Here is a 19,950-nt window from a genome sequence, read left to right as displayed (position 1 = left end):
AAATGAATGCAATAAAATGATGAAGCAGAGCTAAACAATTTCGTCGGTCATTAAATATACTACAGAATGCTATATAATCAGGAAACATGAACAGATACGATTCTGACGTTTATTAAAATAGGAGCCATCTAATTACACGTAAATGCGTTAATCTAAAGGTTAATACACATAAGATATGACATCAAAACCAATTGAGTCGGTGCGAGACTTTTAAACTATATTAACTGAGAATATGTTTGGTCCGTTTCTATGATAATGATAACATTTAGGTATCACTTTATATATGTCAACAGGTGCTTGATCCGACGTTTATACCTGTACGGAACAGTCATAGATCACAGAATACGTGTGTATGTAAAACAGACGACTAGCTGTCAGTCACTGCTTGATTCGACATAATTACCTGTACATGGAGGAGTGACAGATGACAGTTTAGGTGTAAGCAAAAACAAAATTAGGCCAACGACCGTCCTAGTTTAGAGACAACCGTCTTTCAGTTTTTGGCCATACCCATCTGTAAAAAAAAAAGAAATCATGAATTCGGTAAACGAAAAGTATGGTGACATATGACTGCCCCTTTTATGCAAGATAATTATGTCTACATGCAGGATAATTATGTCTACAGGCAGAATAATTGTGTCTACATGCAAAATAACACTTTTGACATGAAAGTTACAAATCTTTCAAGATGATCTAATTTTTATATTAGTAAAATGACTTTCTAATGCCACATCTGACATTACAGATGCAAGATGCAACATACTTGTAGTTATGACAACATTTGACTTACTTATGTTGACATGGGAGATAATTATGTAGACATGCAACATATTTATGTTGACATGCAACTTATTCATGTCAATTTGCGAGTTAATTATGTTAACAAACTAGTATGTCAGCATGCAAGTTATCTCGCATGTTAACGTAGATAAGCGCATGTCAACATATAAATAAATCGCATGTTATCATAATTATGATGAATCCTGCATTTATGATGTCAGTTACGGGCGTAAGTGTTTTTACCCATATAAAATCAGGTTCTCTTAAAAGATTTGTAACTTGCATTTAGACATAATTATCTGGCATGTTGAAATAATTTTCTTGCGCATGTTGGCATAATTTATCTTGCGTATGGGGGGGGGGGGGGGGGGTTAGAAATATGTCACGATAGAAAACCTTTAATGTTGAAAATAAACGTTAAAGATGAAGATAATGACGATCAGAATTGATTTCTCGTCAGAAAACTTGTTAAAATTAACTTCTTCCTTATAAAAACAATGGCATCTTTATCACCTATCAAGAAAAGAAGTTGCAAAAAATGTTTACATTTGCAGTGTATAACGATAATACTGAGTAAATTCTAGCATTTCTTAGCATGTAATTATTCGTGTTACAACATTTATACATGTATTTCTATGTTGATTTAATCAAGCGATGGTTATATACGCGAATAGTGTACATTTGTATGTGTATTCAACGTTGGGAATCAAATCAAGCTGAAATGGAAGTGTATAAATATCTTGCAAAAATTCACTTAAGACTTAACTCAGTGACTATCTACTATAGTAGGATGAAGCCAGCCTTCCTGGTCCTTCTGTTTGTCACCAGCGTAAGTATAACAGCAAACCTCAGAGATATTCATCTGCTCATATCTCATATGCCAAAATCTAAATGTGTATTTATATTATACCTCAATATTCATAAATGGAAAGCGATATAATTCTCGCAGTTTTAAATGATATTCCATGTAAATGTTTTGTTTTAAGTCATGATTATAAGTTAAGTCGTAGTTCATTCTGGGTTCTAAAGGAGTGTAGATGCAATATCAGTCAAATGTAATTGTTTGTCCCCCCCCCCCCGTGTCTCTCTCTCTCTCTCTCTCTCTCTCTCTCTCTCTCTCTCTCTCTCTCTCTCTCTCTCTCTCTCTCTCTCTCTCTCTCTCTCTCTCTCTCTCTCTCTCTCTCTCTCTCTCTCTCTCTCTCTCTCTCTCTCTCCATGTCACGGGTATGTACTTGTAGATATATAGACTGATGAAAATTTTGACAACTCGACAAATACTCTTAAACCCATAGATGACTTTTGAAATGTCTCCCACTCTTACGTCTAAACATCTTTTCTGTAGGTGTTGGCGACCTACGCCCCTCGACGCCCTAACTACCGCCCTTTGGGCAAACAGAAACCCGGCAGGTGCCCGGTGTCCAATATAATCACTACCTGTGACTGTAGACCCGAGAACATCAAGTGTAGAGGCGACCAAGACTGCCCCGGGGGTAAGTCACAAAAGTGATTCATATTTTTTTTATTATAATTTTTTTCTTATAATATTGCGTGAAGCATTTGTATTGCTGTAAGTTTTGTTTGTTTGTTTTTTTTATTCAGCAAGTTTGCAAATTTTGCAAAAATGGAGTACACTTTGGTAATTCTAAATGGTAAATGGTATTTCTTCAATTTCACAAATCTTTTATGATGGCATATGTTAAAATCTTATTACCGTATCCATTAAGCGATATTTCCCTCTGTATTAAAACAATTCCGAAAATTTCAACGGAACATTAGAGAACAGGTATGGATTTGTAACAATGGCAGGTATATCTAGGAGTATAAGAGATTTATACATGTATAATAATGACAGATATATCTACGCGTATTAGATGACTATGTGTGTTACTCAATCGTTTATATTAGGCGGCCTACATTTCTTCCAGTTCAGAATTGTTTATATATTAGACCTACATCTCTTCTAGTTCAGAATCGTTTATATATTAGACCTACATCTCTTCTAGTTCAAAATCGTTTATATATTAGACCTACATCTCTTCTAGTTCAGAATCGTTTATATATTAGACCTACATCTCTTCTAGTTCAGAATCGTTTATATATTAGACCTATATCTCTTCCAGTTCAGCATAGTTTATATTAGACCTATATCTCTTCCAGTTCAGAATCGTTTATATTAGACCTATATATCTTCCAGTTCAGAATCGTTTATATTAGACCTATATCTCGTCCAGTTCAGAATCGTTTATATTAGACCTATATGTATATCTCTTCCAGTTTAGAATCGTTTATATTAGACCATATCTCTTCCAGTTCAGAATCGTTTATATATTAGACCTATATCTCTTCCAGTTCAGAATAGTTTATATTAGACCTATATCTCTTCCAGTTCAGAATTGTTTATATTAGACTTATATCTCTTCCAGTTCAGAATCGTTTATATTAGACCTACATGTATATCTCGTCCAGTTTAGAATCGTTTATATTAGAACTATATCTCTTCCAGTTCAGAATCGTTTGTATTACACTTATATCTCTTCCAGTTCAGAATCGTTTATATTAGACCTTTATTTCATCCAGTTCAGAAATGCTGTTCGTTTGGCTGTGGGTGTAGAACAAGATGCGTCAATCCTGCAGGGAGCCCTCCTCGTAAAGGTGAGGTCTCTGACACAGTTCTTGTCAATCAATAACTCCAATGTACAGGTGATTCCTATTACCTGCGTTAAAGTTCATCATTCCGACAATTCAATTAGATACATGTGTATGTGCACTGTATGTCATGCGGTTTACCAAACATTTGTCTAGACCGCAACTAGGAAGTAAAAAAATGGCTTCAAACTGACAGTTTGTGTTGTTTTGACAATGCTAGTGTCAATATTTGACAGCATACATGTGCATTTACGACACATAAAATAAGGCATCTAGTTGTCCTACTTTGAATATGCAAATACAAACAAGGTCGGGGTTTACCTATCATAGCTAAGGACACATTGTATTACAATGAATATAGAAAGGAAAAGATTGATTATTTTTTAAAATCAATGACATGAAGGTTGTGCGAGAGTGCAAATAAAATATGGAAAAGTTTACAAAGTGGGCCAAGATTTTGTGGGTTTTTTTTCTTCAATCTGATGACATATTTATTTTAAAGTTGAGAAATGAATTATGGCACATTTCTTGTAAGTTGAGAAATGAATGACATTCACTACGCTGTTTTATTAGTGTGCAGATATAACGGGAAAATCTACAAAGTCGGTCAGAGCTTCCCCGCGGTAGATGGCTGTAACACGTGTAGCTGCTCATCCAATGGGCGTGTCCGATGTACACTCAGAGCATGCGTCAAAGGTAAAGGCAACGAATACTCGAATCTAGAGGGGGTTGGAGGGGATTTATCAAATTAATAATTTATAATTAAGGCCTCTGACCCTCACTTTTCCTCCTGCAGACAATTTGTCCGTCGACCCCTTCCTTCCTGCCCGTGCGTCATTTTTATTTGAATCAGTGCATACATACTACATGTATATGTAAATATATGTAAATTAAGTATCTCGGATAACACAATGTACCATAAGTGCATGCATAGCCAAGAAAAGTCTGCCAAGAAAACAATGAATTCAATTTAAACAAAAGAAAAAAACAAAAAAAAAACAAACAAATTGACTACAATAGAGACACAATAGTATTGACAAACTATGAATTTCCAAATATTGATCGGTAAAGGGTACAGATAACATCAACTGGGCGTGTACCTTGCTGTTGTAAGAATCGTTAAGGGGTTCACATAAATGGGGCGTCACCTGTGCATGTATATGTTAATGAGTCGTGTTTTAGTTATAAAAGCATTCACATATTACATGTATATATATAGTCGGTCAGCATATGCAAAAATGTAAAGTCAACGAATTGGTAAAATTGGAACGCACCCACAAGATGAACAAAACAAACAATAAACACACTTATTTGTTCCATCACTTTGTTTGTCAGAATAAAAGACAATAAAGTGCTTATTTTATTATACATTCAACACAATTTACATTATTAACATTAATATTAGATTATCAGTCCGATTATTTGTTTCTTTATTTTATAAGCCCAATTTAGTATTGCAACAGTCCATATTTTTCGCCATTCCCTTGTACACGCCGCGCTTCACAAGAGCATGACCCTAGAATGTAAACATTTAGATCACGTGACTTGAATCTAATCAAACACGTACAACCACGCCACGCGTAATTTTAAGAAACCAGTCATAATACACGTAATTGTTTTTATTACAACTAAGGAAAGGATAAACAAAAAAATACAATAAAACGTTGTACCATATCTACCAAGTTTTTTTTCCTCTATATCTACTTCTAGTGTATCCCATGTAATAGTGCCGATTGCAAAGAGTGAGTTATATAAGAATGACATGTTTTATATACAGTGTCGTGAGGCTAGTCACTTAATCAGCTAGGTGTGTACCATGATTTCCTGGTAATTTGCAAGGAATGGACGATTTATTTGTACTTATGCAGTAAGCTTTCAATAGGTCAAATGTTCTTCAAATGACAATTCTGATTTCCTTAACATTTAACTGTTTCTTGTCATTTCTTTATCAAATTCACTTTATATTATTTCGATTATCAGTAATGCAAACCATTGTTGCTGATTAATCACCATATTTTAAATTACTATGTTTTGTAAGTTTTGTTCATAAATAATTATGATAAAGAAGGTAGATTCATGTTCGATAATCTTCATTCGGCAACAACTAGAACCATTTTAACAAGGCCTTGGACTTTCAATAGGACGTTACTATCTATTCCTTGCATCATACAAGTTAAAAATGACACTGATTTCGAGTGAAATATACACATATTGCGTAGTATTAGCTCAAAAGCCAAACAAATCTTGTTGATTTCAAAAAGCAATGGCTGAGTGACATACAATGAAATAGACAGGCCTACGTCACATTGCTGTTTGACGCCAACTACCCAAAGTCCAAGCTCCTGTTAAAATGGTTCTAATATACATCTTTTTTCTGGCCGTTACATATCTGCTCCGGCTGTAGAATTGTCTTTACACGTTACATGTACTCACATTTATTCCTGATTTCAGTGTGTAGGTACCACGGCAAGGTGTACAAAGTGGGTCAAAGGTTTACCTATGGCTACAGGTCGTGCAGGTGTTACTCCAGGGGAAAGGTCATCTGCACTAAACGAGGACGCCCGACCAAAAGTAACATGCATTACTTTGTGTCGACGATTAAGGTGGTATAACACACCTACAAAAAGTCTCTAAAATACCAGTTAATTATTAGATTATCAAAGATAAAATGATAAATAAACTTTACACATGTCAAATAAGCAAAATTTTTCGCAGTTTGGGGATAGAAAATGAATAACTGAACAGGTCAAGTCAGTATGTTATAAAAAAACAAAAGCCCCCGAGGGATTCGAACTCAGGATGTACCGATCACTCGCCCGGCGATTTATTCACTCGGTTATGGAGTGACTTAATTATTGCCGTTGATAAAATCCTTTTATTAAACGAAATGTCGGTTCGATTAGAGGTCAGCCACTTTGTGATGGTGTGTTATTCCACCTGAAGCGTTCTGAAGACTAAGGACGTCGTTTTAGCTAACGTTGACTTCCTCTTGCTACTAGTATATGTTGTCACAGTATGCAGGCACGTTACCACCGGTTAAAGTTAGGAAGGGGGTGGGGATAGCTTCTCAACAAATTAAAGGGAAAGAAATGCGCACTTTTTAAAAATATTTATCGATAGGAAAATGAACATTAAAGTAAAATGGTCTTTTAATTTTTACATACCCTTTAGTTAATGAATTGGTGCAACGGGCCTTGCATGGAGTAACGAAATTAAAAAGATTTTATTCTAAAAATTAAACTTAAAAGGACTAAGTGCGGTTTTATGCAATTTTTGCCCCCCAAAATCAAAGTTTTAGAAAGAGCTTTAAAATAAGGTGAAAGATAGTTAAAATCATATTGAAAATAAAGGTGTAAAAGGTTATCACCACAGTGACGTCATAATGTAGAAATGACGTCATGAATATTGCATTATTTTGATAAATTGATGTTTTGTAGCAAAATATTGGTGTTTTCCGATGGTTTTTCGACTGGGAAACATCAAGCGCAGGCTTGCTCAAGTACCATTTTTTAAGTATAATATGTATAACTATCTGAAGAAAAACATATGTTAAAATCGCACTTGAGCAGACCTGCGCTCTATACTTCCGAATGCAAAATATAGAGCAAAAATGAGAATTTCTTCATTTGTTTGCAAATTTGCGGGAATTAGGTCATTTAAGTGACGTCATAGATAAACAGCGAGTGAGCAATGATGTCTAAAATAAAGATTAAAGTTATATGCATCCTCTTTACAATGATTTGTGAAGATTTCATTTTCATACGATACTATTTAAAAATTGGTTGAAATCGGGGGCAGATATTTGACCATACCGCACATAGTCCTTTACATGTGAAGAAAGGTGGAAATATTATGAAAAGCGACATATATAAGCATTATGTAAAAAATAATCAACATCACATTGAATTATTCTTATTTTTCAACGTGATATCGGTTTTCCCATAACAGAATTCTATAATCCAAGAAAAGTCTGTTACCAGCCTAAGGTCCCCGGCCCCTGTAGGGGATCGATCCCAAGATGGTGGTACAACAAACGGACGGGCCGCTGTCAGAAGTTTATTTACGGGGGGTGCAAGGGAAACAGCAATAACTTCACATCGAAGCTGGTCTGTCTCCGTAGATGTGGAAGGACAACCAGAAGAAAGAGTAGGTTCACACAATCAGAAACCTGACAAGCGTGATTTGTTTGGAAATATGCTATGCTTTACAGAAGCGGCTTTATTTCATATTTTTATGAAATTGTTTATTAACTGTCAACTGTTAACCTGTATTTTATTTGAGTTTTTGTACTAATGAGGGTAATTGCAGTTTTCATCTATAGACATGAACATCTGCTGTGAATACCTCTAAATATAACCATTATTTTTAATAATTAAAGAGGTTATAAACCATTATCTAAAAATGTCCCAGCACACTTCATATATGGGATAAAGAAAAAGTAATCACTTATAAAACTTTATACATGTAAATACTAGTAGTACTGAACTATACTTTTAAAATGTGAGGATAAAACCTGGATGATATACAGATGTGTATGACAATTAAGCGCTGTGTGTTCTAGCTTGTAGGTACAGGGGCAAGGTCTACAAACTGGGACAGAAGTTCCGGTCGGCTGACGGATGTAACACGTGTCGGTGCAGAACAGGGGGTAGAGTCACGTGTACAAGGAAAAGATGCATCAAAAGTCAGTCGTTTACCCCCCCCCCCCCCAAAAAAAAATAAAAAATAAAAAATCAGTTCACTCAACCAGCTATACACATTATTGTCAATGAATAAAAAATCTAAATTGTATTTAATGAATGCAAAAACAAAAACAGAACATAACAAAAAGACAAGTTTTAAGTATATGTCATTTGTTTCAAATTGTTTATTGCGGTAGTCAAAATAATGCTTCAAAATTCAACAAGAACACTGCTTACGCTTATATAGGATTCCTTAAAAAAGACTCTTAGGGTTCACACAAACGCCCAACATTTCCCCAGTATCTTTTCAGCGTGCAAGTACAACGGAAAGACGTATAAAGTGGGACAGAGCTTCCCCGCCAGGGACGGATGTAACAGGTGCCGGTGTAGGACGGGAGGCCGGGTCACGTGCTCCAGAAAGAAGTGTGTGAAATGTAAGTATGAATGCAACAAGCTTATTTATCAAGACTATTAATTACTAACTGTAACACATCCGGTCAATAAACATGCCTTTTTTTGTTTAAGTATGCAAATGCAACTCGACACAATCATTTTTTTTCTTCAAGCATTTTCGTCGATTTCAAAACATACATATTACTAATAATATGTATTTTTGAAAATCGAAAACATACATTATGTGTAAAGAATTGTTTTTTTTAAAAATCAACTTTGCATATATATGATATTAAATTGACATCTTTTTTTCGTTTATACATTGTTGAAATGTCAAAACACTTTTTCCGCAGAAATCAATTTTGAAAGGATAGTCTTAGTTTTACAGTCATATAGGTGACGCATGATTTATGCCTGCTTGATATAACAAAATATACAATTAACACTTTTTTATTTTCCTTATGCAAAAGATCCCGCTAAAGGGAGAAAACTCTGCTACCAGCCAAAGGTTGTCGGTCCTTGCAAAGCCCGCGTGCCGAGATGGTGGTACAGCAAGATATCTAACTGTTGTGTCAAGTTCTACTACGGAGGATGCAGAGGAAACGGAAACAACTTCAAGACCAGGTCAGCCTGTCTCAGGAGGTGTCGACGAGGAAGAAAATGTGAGTGATTTTAAAATCAATATATTAAATGCGAGAGAACATTTTTAAAATCATCTTATGACATTAGGTTGGTATTCAATAGAGTTGTATGCACAAGCATTTATGGCATAGCACCATTTCTGATGTCTTGGGCTTTTTTATTATTTCAGATTACGGATGAAGTAGAGTGTGACTATTGATGAGTTTCATTTTATTTAAAATGATTAGTTTTTCAATAAATCATTTACATTTGGAGTTATTAGTCGATTTGTTCTAGCGAAGACCCGACCCCAGCACGCAGTCGCATAAAACACATTTCAGTTTTTATTGATCCTCCATCTATGCATCCATACAGTTTGAGAAATGTTCCCAAAGTGGATGGCAATTCATTAGATTTTTTACCGAACAAAATCATGCAAACAATAAACAATTTAAAGTGCCTTGAATTTCAAAGTCAATGCACTTTAGATTTATTTTTTTTCAAATCGGCATTGCAAAGGATTCGGATTCGGATTACGAATGAAGGAACACCAAATATACAGTGCAATTGTTTTCTGTATTAACACATTATATCAATAACCACGCACAATTTGAAAACTGGTTTTAACAACAAAGAAGTAAAATATGAATATACTTCACTGAGTATAACGTATACTCATATAAACAAGCATTCTGAGAGTATTGCATAAGCAATAGACGTCCCCTACCGGTTTGAAGAAATTTGTGAAAAGAATGCACCGTTTTGCAGAATATCATTTCTGACCGTTTTCTGTACCCCGAATCAACAAACCAACCCGATAACGAACCCAATAGTAATAATACAAAAAACCCTGTCGATTAAATTTACAACACAATGCTTGACACTATTTTACAGAACTTATTTGTTTGTTAAAAACAATCGAGGAATGGTCCAAGTAATGCACGATATTATTACTGACTACATACTTTCCTCATTTACTCAATACACACCGAACCCGATAACGGATTTACAAAATTGATTTTCTCACGAATATGTCAACCAGACGCTACAAAAGTGTAAAGTTGACCTGTAGTTTGACATTTTGAAGCTGCTCAGCAAATTTCATATTATTCTGCAAACGCATAAAGAAAAAAAGTGTAGTAAACTGAAGTGGGTCAGACAGACGGAAGGACGGACAGACAGACAGACAGACAGACGGACAGACGGATGCAGAGGAAAGCTATAGTCCCCTCCGGAGAAAACCGGTAGCTAGGGGACTAAAAATAACAAGTCGATCCAACATGGTATGATTTACAATAGGTTCATGGGCTACATCGCTCTCGAACATGAGAACAATAGGCATGATATATTAGCTAAATGGAGCCAAGATGAAAAAAAAATATCTGGACAATACACGAAAATTCTGTATAAATAAAGATCTTTTATCCTGGATAATCATATGTTTATAATAGGAAAGTCCCTATATTAACAGGATTGTTTTGTAGTCATGAGCATTGCAGTTCTCAAAAAGATCTTGAACAATGTACATGGAGTATAAACCTAGATCAAACTCAGAACACCTTGTGAGGCCCAATAATCGTTCACGGGTCAAAGTCTTATTAATTTTAAAGAAGCACCAATATGTCAAAATGCTTGCATATTAGTAAAACCCTATATTATAACATTTCAGATTTTGCTAATAATCAAAATGTTTCTTTGTAAAATTAGATCCTCAATCCTACTCCTCAAGATTTTGATTTTAACGAATTTGAATTTACATTATCTGCAGTTGCTTTCAGTAAAGTTATAGCATTTCTAGGCACATGTTTTTTCTAGAAGATGTTTAAAGATTTTACTCCACATATTCCTATGTAAAATGACCACTCCCCCATTGTTGCTCCACCGTATCTCCGGGAATCATGATTTGAACAAAATTGAATCTACCCTACATGAGGATGCTTCCAAGCAAGTTTCAGCTTTTCTAGCTGATTGGTTTCAGAGAAGAATATCTTTAAAGATTTAGTTTATTTATTCCTATGTTAAAATTTGACCCCTGTTGTGGCTCCACCCTAACTCTTGGATTCTTGATTTGAAAAAAACTTGAATTTACCCTATCTGAGGATGATTCCAAACAAGTTTCAGCTTTTCTGGCTGATTAGCTCTTTTTTCGATTGGTTGGTATCTAGGTCAATATTGGGCACTAGCTTTGAAAAAACAAGAGGGAGTGATTTAGAAATCTTTTTTGGTGCAATTTTTAAAAAAAGAAGAAAAAAAGATGAAAAAGATTTAAAGGAACACGGTGTACAAAAAAACGTCAATGTATATATTCGTTTCGTGAATCATTTCATTATTCATTAAGAAGAACGTTTATCTCATGTTAACTATCGATTTGTAAGGTCAACAAAATTTGATGCATAATCTTTAGTTGAAGTGTAAGTCGGTTAATGGATTTCCTCTTTGTTAAATCTTGGTCATCTGTTGAACTTGGTCGACATTAAAACGCCCGCTGATAAATTGAGAATTTAAATGGATCGCTTATGATAAATCAGAAAGTATTATGCTAATTTTTTTTTTAATTTGAAAAACACTTTAGACGGCATTTTGACCATGTACGTTTTCTAAAAACACAGATGTTAATTTTGTACTTAATAAAATTTTGGGTTAAGTATTCATATGATGTGGAGAGTGGTTCAAAAAATAACCATTAGTATTTCTTTTGCATACAGGAAAAAGCCATGTTCCCTCAACAGTTTTATTGGCGAATACTAGTCTAGATTAGTATCACACTTCTCTGGTATTCGCTGACAAAGTGAGGGGATTAGTTTATTATCTTTCACACTCGTATTGCATTTAAATGGGGTTATCATAGAGCGTAAATCAAATAAAATTAAAATGAATAAATTTGTTCTTTTAATATTTCATTAAAACGAAATTTATGTCAATATTTGTTTATATGTGTTTCTACTTTAATATTAAACATGCTTTTTAGTGAAAAAAAATACTGTCTTGTTTTATTTCTGATAGAAAATAAAACTTATAGTTTTATGATCTAATGTTCTGTTTATTTTTGTTCTTATATATTTCGTAACTCAGCGAAAAATTTATACAAATATCGATTAGAAACTAGACTCTTGTTGCAAAAGCAACAAAAAGGTCTTCCGTTTTGATATACATGTATCAATTCAACTGTAAGACATTGCTTCTCTCACATAGAAAAAAAAAGTGGATATGATAATTATTGTGAATGATATATCCAGACGTTACTTCTAATAAAAACAACGGGAATGAAAAAGAAATCAATTTTTGAAGTAATTTCTGTGATGACCGGAAGGAACGCCGAACTGAACAAAAATTTTAACCATTTGTACAATCATAAGTCAATCTTTCCTCAAAGTTTAGTTGTTCACATCTCTGATCTCTTTAAAACAATATTTTTTGTCTCGGGACCGGAAACGGACGAACGGAAGTGATTAATGAAAACAAAAGATGGCTTTTCTCGTACATTTGCTTAACGTACATCACTGTTTATCAGGCTAGATGAAACAACCACGAAAGTCAGTTAAACTTGTTATAAACATGATTTGTCTGAACCATTCCGGTAAGAACCGGAAGTGACAGTTGACAAAATTAAACCCGTTAAACACACCCCCTATCAAATTTCTATCAATCATGAAAGATTCGTGTCTGAATCACTTACAATGACAAAAATCTCGCGGATATCAAATTTGTAAAAAAGAAAGCTACATAGAGATATTTGAGATATCTCACAGGAAGTAAAATTTATTTGCTAATTAAACATTATATAGATGACATATGTAAGATTGTATACTGATATTTTCATTTTGTGTAAAAGGAATAAAATATGAAGAAAAAAAATTTAAGTGCTTCCGGTGACGACCGGAAGTTACGCCGAACAAAACAAAATAGTGTTAACACATGTTCTTACATAGGTCTATCATCCCACAAAGTTTGGTTGTTCAAGTCGTCACCGTTTTTGAGATCTCGTCGAAATAAGGTTTTTTGTCTCGGGACAGGAAACGGACATGCGGAAGTGCTCAATTTAAATTGTATGAAATATTTCTTGTATACTTGCCTTTTGTAGATTATTTTCCATTTATCTAGCAAAAAAATGTCAAAGGTAAACAGTTAAACTAATAAACAGCTCGATTTGTTTGAACTCTTCCGGTGTGGACCGGAAGCGACGGAAGACAAAATAAAACTGGTTAAACACATCTTCAATCAAATGTCTTTCATCCATGAAAGTTTCGCGATTTGATCACTTATAGATTCTGAAATCTCGCGGGTACAAAATGTGTTTTAAAAAGGTTACCTGAGACGATTGAGATATATCACCGGAAGTAGAATTTTTTTGTTGACTTAACATTGCATAGATAACATATGTATAGATTTATACTTATATATTTCGAAAATGAATTTAATGCGTAAAATATCTATTTTTGAAGTGCTTCCGGTGACGACCGGAAGTTACGACGAACAAAACAAAATAGTTTAAACACATCTACATACACAGGTCTATCATCGTACAAAGTTTTGTTGCTCAAGACTTTACCATTTTTGAGATCTCGAGGTGACAAGCTTTTTCGTTGCGGTACAGGAAACGGACAACCGGAAATGAATTTTCAAAAAATAAAAAAAACGTCTCGAGATATTATCATTCTCTATCATTCCTGAAAATTTCAAGAAAATATATTTAATCATCTCTGAGAAAAACGGGGAAAAAAATAAGAATAATAATAAGAATAATAATAATAAAAAGAAACATTACAATCACTATAAGGTCTTCCGTTGGAAACGGAAGACCTTAAATATTCTTCTAAAGGTAAAATGCTCTGTGTTAGGAAAGAGTGTTGTAGCAGTTATTAACCTTGCTATATGGTTTGTATACAAATAACCCTTCAGATTCTGACCTGCTTGCTTTTAAATTATTTTATCTAACTAATGCTGTGTTTAAAAAGACGAAGACTTTATCAGTTTTCTTGCCCGCTATTGTATAATGCTTTTATTGTATTGTTTATTTTTTAATTCCTAATCTCTTTGCACAGAATAGTGGTATTTTTTTCGAGGGAGATGCAATGCATATTGGTGTTTGAAAATATAATTCTCAAGAATTTAAAAGAGCTATACCAGTTAATAAATATTTGCAACGAAAGAATAAGTTTTAAATAAAATCTATAACATCAAAGTCACTACTAAATTTCTTTGTTCAATATCGGTCCTCATTTAAAAACTCTATTGACCAAATGCGTGGGTTTATTAATTGAGGTCAATTTATAAATCTCACATTGCTCGCATAATACATTAATACATTGAAACAGCACAGGTGTTTTTTGTACTTGTTGAGCTATTTAGTTGAAAAAACATCAGCTAGTTTATAACAATCTAATGTAAAGGAATAGCATCGTTGTACTTATATAGAAATTGATGTAAATGTCACAACAATTGGGATAAAATAAGCAATTAACTAGGGTTACGTTAGGTCAGATCATTGCTCTGAAATTAAATTAGAATGTGCTTTATGGATAAGAACACCTTAATTTTCCCCTACGTATATACTTCTTAATTTTTAAAAGAAAATTTAAACAAGTGCTTTTTTACTTTTTTTTTGCAAAACAATTGAAATGTAGTTGTGATTGTGATTTTCGTCATAGCTATTCTCTCTTATAATGAATCATTTTTGTCAGATTTGCTTCCCCTATTATCATAAATAGGAATTCCATAAATGTACTGTTATTCTGATACATGCACGAGGTGTAGTATATTTACAAAAATAAAATATTAAGTTCCATAACTAAGTTTCGACACATTCCAACCTGCCGCTAGCTTGAATAAAATGTTTTAAGTAGATCAGAAATTTATTTGAAATTTATTTACCTATGTAGCTTTATTATCAATCTGTTTATTAACAAAGGGTGAAGAATTTTGAAAAGGAATTTTGAGCAATAGAATCTACACGATTCTAAAATTTAAGGCGCATCAGATGATTTCCAACAAGTAAGTTTTACTTTACAAAAACTATTTAGAAAAAAAGAACCTGTTTGATTTTTCTCCCACAAGAAGGTGTTTTTATAATTGGAAAAGGGTATGGCACAAACCTTGGTTAATGTTAAAGTCAACGTCAGCATTTATATATATTTATTTGGTGCTTTTGTTCCAAAAATAAAGAAATGTTCTTTAACATTAACGAAGGCTAACCAAGACCACATTAAAACATTAATATAACCTCGGGTTAGAAATACTTGTTGAGCTAGTAGTTTAAATATTTATTCGGTTGAGAAGTCATTACATATAAATATGAGTTCTAAATTCATTAAGTTAGCATTTGCATTAATAGTCAACGGAATCATGACATTTAAAAAGCATATTTATATATGTTAATACTTTAAATGAATTCTATTAATAGTCGGCTTTGTTTTTAAAATTTTCTATTATCTGATTACTAATTACGATACTATATTTTAAAAATGTTGTGATGAATATCAAAATGATGATAAAATTCTCTAAATGTTATTGTACAGACTATGCATGTCTTTTCTTACAAATAGTATACAAATTTTGACCTCATAATATGTTTGTCAGCAGCACAATTTTTCTGGCTCTAGATTAAATCCTTTTTCATGTAAAATAATGGGTATTTTTTTATAAACTTGAAGTCTAGTTAATTTAAAGCTAAAAACATTTACATTATGGAAAGATGAAATGATTAAAGTGTGCTCGCAAGGATTATTCCAAAACTATTTTAAAGAAGTTAATTTCGGTTCTTAAATTACATAAGTGTGTTTAAAAACTTTGTTTTCATATTTAAAACGATTTACACTGTTAAACAAAAAGTTTGTACGTTGCAAAGTTTTGATAACATTTTTTTTTGTAAAACTGAATAATCTACTATCCATTTATTTAGTATCCACGGGTTTTCTACTAAACATACAGCTGATTCACAACGTTAGTATTGTGTTAAGTATGTTAAAATTAAATCAGTCAGGAGATTTTCTAATAAAAACTGCATTGATAGAGTATACTTAATTTTGTTTTTTCCTTATATATATAAAAAATCTGCCTTTTTTACCCTGTTTCATATCCTGTGGAGCATTGTTAGAATAAAAAAAAGATAAAAGATGTTAAAAATACACCTTGTTCTTTCCTACAAAAGAATAGTGGATATTTTCTACATTTATTTTTAAAAAAATCTTCTAAAACATTTTATACATATTGTGCCGGACATGTCATGTAGAATGAAAAACTATTAAAAATAGTGCACGTGACTTTTGCGGTCACAGATGAATAAAGGCAGATGTCGCTTGTACTACTTAGCCATAAAAATTTCAAGCTTATAATACTATGAATAGATGAACATAAAATATATATGACGTTACTTTGTTTTTCATAAAGAACCCCATAATATTTGCATAAAATATCTAATACAGGTGGACTTTCATTTAGTCGCATGTAATTGGAGCGACCGTGTTAATGTCAGTTTAATTATGTCAGCTCAATTAACTATCTAAAAGAATTATGTTAATACTGTTTGTAGAGGAATATCTTTTGTGGGTTTAAAAAACAACTACATGACAAGTGTGTTTTTTCTTCGTTTTATTTATTCATTTATTTATTTGTTTTTTTAAATACCCACATTTATGGGTTATTAAGGTCGATCAGTAAATGCATCAATACATTAGTTCAATTCAAATTACGCTCGTCTCGTTTCGAAATTGATTTTGAATTGTTCTGTTTATATCCTCATACGAACCCAATGAATAAATAACGGATTGTGTTTAAAGGCTTTAAAGATATCACCAAAGTATCGAAATCGTCACTTAAGATAAAACAACATATCATCGGCTCACCGAAGAGACCAAACTGCATCTTTTCTCTCTTGGCTACCCTTTTTTCTGAAAGGATGAAATGGACAATACACTAGACGCAGAACTATATTAATATCAGTAGACAAATATTGTTTTGAAAAGCCATCATTCTGTGAATACTTCATTGTATTTGTCTGTGTTCTCTCTGCCTTTTACATGTACATGAAATAAGAAAAAGATAACAACAATTCTCTCTCAGGTTTTATTTGAAGATGAAGTGTACTTAAAATAAGGATCCTCATCAATCTTATATAGAAGAAAATAATAACCATTTAAGGAAAATTAATGAGTGATCAAGAGGTGGCGATTCAAACTAACAGTTTTCTTATTCAAAAGTTTCAAAGAAAAAATATAATAATCAGGAGCAGAGTTAACAGGGACCTCTACAATCTCTAAAATACGAGAAAAAGACATCAATGGACATTATTTTATTATTTGGTCTGTATATTTCATTACTTAGAACTTCTCTATTTAGAATAAATACCATTTATCGGGTATTCTTCGCGGTGATCTAATGTTCGCCCTTTTCGCGATCTCTTTTAAATTGCAAACTATTGAATATGCAGAAATAATATTCTGTATTTTTTTTCTGGAAGAAACTTTTTTAATCGCAAAAATGATAAACGCAAATTAAAAAATGATATACATTTCCAAATTTTCGCAAATTGTGTGACACACGAAAACCCCCCAGGATATACGGCATATGATTTATAATCATATCAAAAATAAAATAATTTTATAAACCTTCACTTTCGATAAAAATTTCAGTCAATATAAAACCCAATTGAATAATTTCCTTAAAGCATATTCAATGAAGTTTCAAAACAAAATCTTTGTTTAGAAACAGGGGTAATACAAATAGAACTTAGTGATATGTTAACCTTAACATGTCAAATTTAAACTTTTTAAAATAATGATTGTGCAACCCATCCGAGCTTCAATTAATGAAATATTTCATAAAGATATAAAATATGCTGTTGCTGTCTACCGGACAAGATTTATGTACTAATGAGTCAATTGCTATCATATTTGCGAGTTGTCTATGAAGTAACTTTATTAAAGTCAGGCAGTCAAGACTTCAGTATTATTGGTAAAACTTTGTATTGCTTAAAGCGACCTGAAATCGATTTCAGATGAACTTTTTTTTAATTTATATGTATAAAATAGTTGACGTATGTATTTTGAATGATTCACCAAAGCTTGTATGTTAGAAGTCATGTCACAAGCGAAATACAGAGGAAAGAAGTCGTTGTTATGTACAATGTAAAAAAAATGCTCATAAGTAAAGATATTGCCATTTCTTTATCAAAATAACTTGTGGAAGCAAAATAGACTGAGTCACTGGGTTCATTTAAACAATAAAATGCTTTCTTTGGTGATTCATTCGGGATATGAAGGTAACGACATTGCAGGAAAAAATACATAACCCGCGTTAGCTACCCTTGATCGCTACCTTCGCTACCCGCATGAATCATCAAAGAAAGCATTTTATTGTTTATATTTACATCTTTCTTTAACTAATTAATCAGCTGATTATTTAAAGTTAGTAAAATTCACTAAATTACTGTTAATGTACAAAAGTACGTTAGCTAAAGGAAACAGGCAAATCATCTCCTGTGAGACTTTGAGGCTGGAAGCGTCATGATTATTTCGTTCAGTCCGGGATTTTACTAAGTACGCTGTAGGTTCAGACCGATCGATAAACAGGGCGTGTCAATCTGGGCAGTCCTGTCATTTTCAGCCGCTGTAGATTTCGACCAATCGATAAATAGGGCGTGTAGATTTCAGTCTGGCTGTTTCTATAGAACTATGAATTAGCTATAAGTTTCCGTAAGAAATAGAGGAAATTATGCTTGGTAGATGTAAATATAAATAATTTCATCACAACAAACAGCAACATTAGATTGAAACTTAAACCAGTACAACAAATTTGTAAATATTATCAGGACTCGAGATTTGTTCACAAAACAAAGACTTCTAACCTCTGTAACTCGCTTGTAACTCGATATTTGACTTTCAAATTTTGTCAAAGCATTGAAAACATCTATATTAACAGTTCAAGATATAAATATTAAAAAAATAAATTTTGAATTTTTTTTGCTCAAATCGTGTCCAAGTCCCTTTAATTAGCTAACAAGTGCACTCATACTCGCAAAAGGCACTAGTATCATTGAGTTCTTCTTTTATTCGTTGCTTTATCAATTACATTCGATATGTTTTTGTAGTTTAAAAATAACACAAGCCCATTGTGATAAAAACTAAATATCCTTACTAAAATGTTATCTAATATTGCCATTACTATCTTTGCCCTTTTTTCTCAGGTATCAATGTATATCTAGAAACATCTTATTTTTACGAGAAGGAATAAGAATATATCTTTACATCATTTTCTATATCTTAGGTCACCTTTTTTCTTAAGTGGCATTCATTATTCAGACCGTTGCAAATAACCTTTGTCATGCTTGGTGATAATACAAGATGAATGTTTCACTTCAAAGTTAACATGGAATTAATCTTCCAATTGTTTAAAACGTCTTATAAATATGCCTTTAACGTCTGCTTAATTAGAACAAATGATGTAAATCGGTTGACAAATCTTAGCGAGGGAGACTTTACTAACTTGTCTAAAAGGGACACTCAGCTTGTCAAAAAATGCAACAAACTAGCTCGGCAATACCTATAATCAGGTTAAATTAGCGTATGCTGCTAATGAATGTGAACATCAACCGGTGGATTGGTGGATTTTGTTTTATACAGACGATTGATTGATTGTATTTGTTTTTATTTATATCAATATAAAGAACACAACAACAGTTTATTCCCTGGTTACGAGGACGACGGACCTAATTTGCTCTGCGCAAATATATCGTGCACGGAATAGGAGTTGATTGTTACGAGCAACAAATTCTCAATATTACGTAACAATTACTAAACACAATGAACACTGCTTTATGACGCAATATATAACT

The 19,950-nt window shown here is 32.8% G+C and overlaps 1 protein-coding gene across 1 annotated transcript; it reads left to right on the top strand.

Annotated features, from left to right (window-relative positions):
* The first annotated feature begins 1,486 nt into the window (after positions 1–1,486).
* On the top strand, positions 1,487–9,397 carry LOC128171921 (papilin-like). Its single transcript, XM_052837704.1, has 10 exons — positions 1,487–1,609; positions 2,123–2,270; positions 3,358–3,432; positions 4,000–4,122; positions 5,878–5,997; positions 7,375–7,572; positions 7,988–8,110; positions 8,420–8,542; positions 8,972–9,163; positions 9,313–9,397. The coding sequence occupies exons 1-10, from the start codon at positions 1,502–1,504 to the stop codon at positions 9,321–9,323; spliced, it is 1,221 nt and encodes a 406-aa protein (XP_052693664.1). The 5' UTR covers positions 1,487–1,501; the 3' UTR covers positions 9,324–9,397.
* The last annotated feature ends 10,553 nt before the right edge of the window (positions 9,398–19,950 follow it).

The sequence above is a fragment of the Crassostrea angulata genome, chromosome 2 (assembly GCF_025612915.1).
Source record: "Crassostrea angulata isolate pt1a10 chromosome 2, ASM2561291v2, whole genome shotgun sequence".
NCBI lineage: Eukaryota > Metazoa > Mollusca > Bivalvia > Ostreida > Ostreidae > Magallana > Magallana angulata.
This window is presented reverse-complemented; position numbering and strand designations above follow the sequence as displayed.

What these genes read in the sequence shown, in the direction of transcription:
- LOC128171921 (XM_052837704.1), top strand. Translation starts at nt 1,502, where the DNA reads ATGGAAGTGTATAAATATCTTGCAAAAATTCACTTAAGACTTAACTCA. An exon ending in TCCTTCTGTTTGTCACCAGC is followed by an intron (nt 1,610 to 2,122) that starts GTAAGTATAACA and finishes TCTTTTCTGTAG; the next exon opens with GTGTTGGCGACCTACGCCCC. An exon ending in AAGGACAACCAGAAGAAAGA is followed by an intron (nt 7,573 to 7,987) that starts GTAGGTTCACAC and finishes TGTGTGTTCTAG; the next exon opens with CTTGTAGGTACAGGGGCAAG.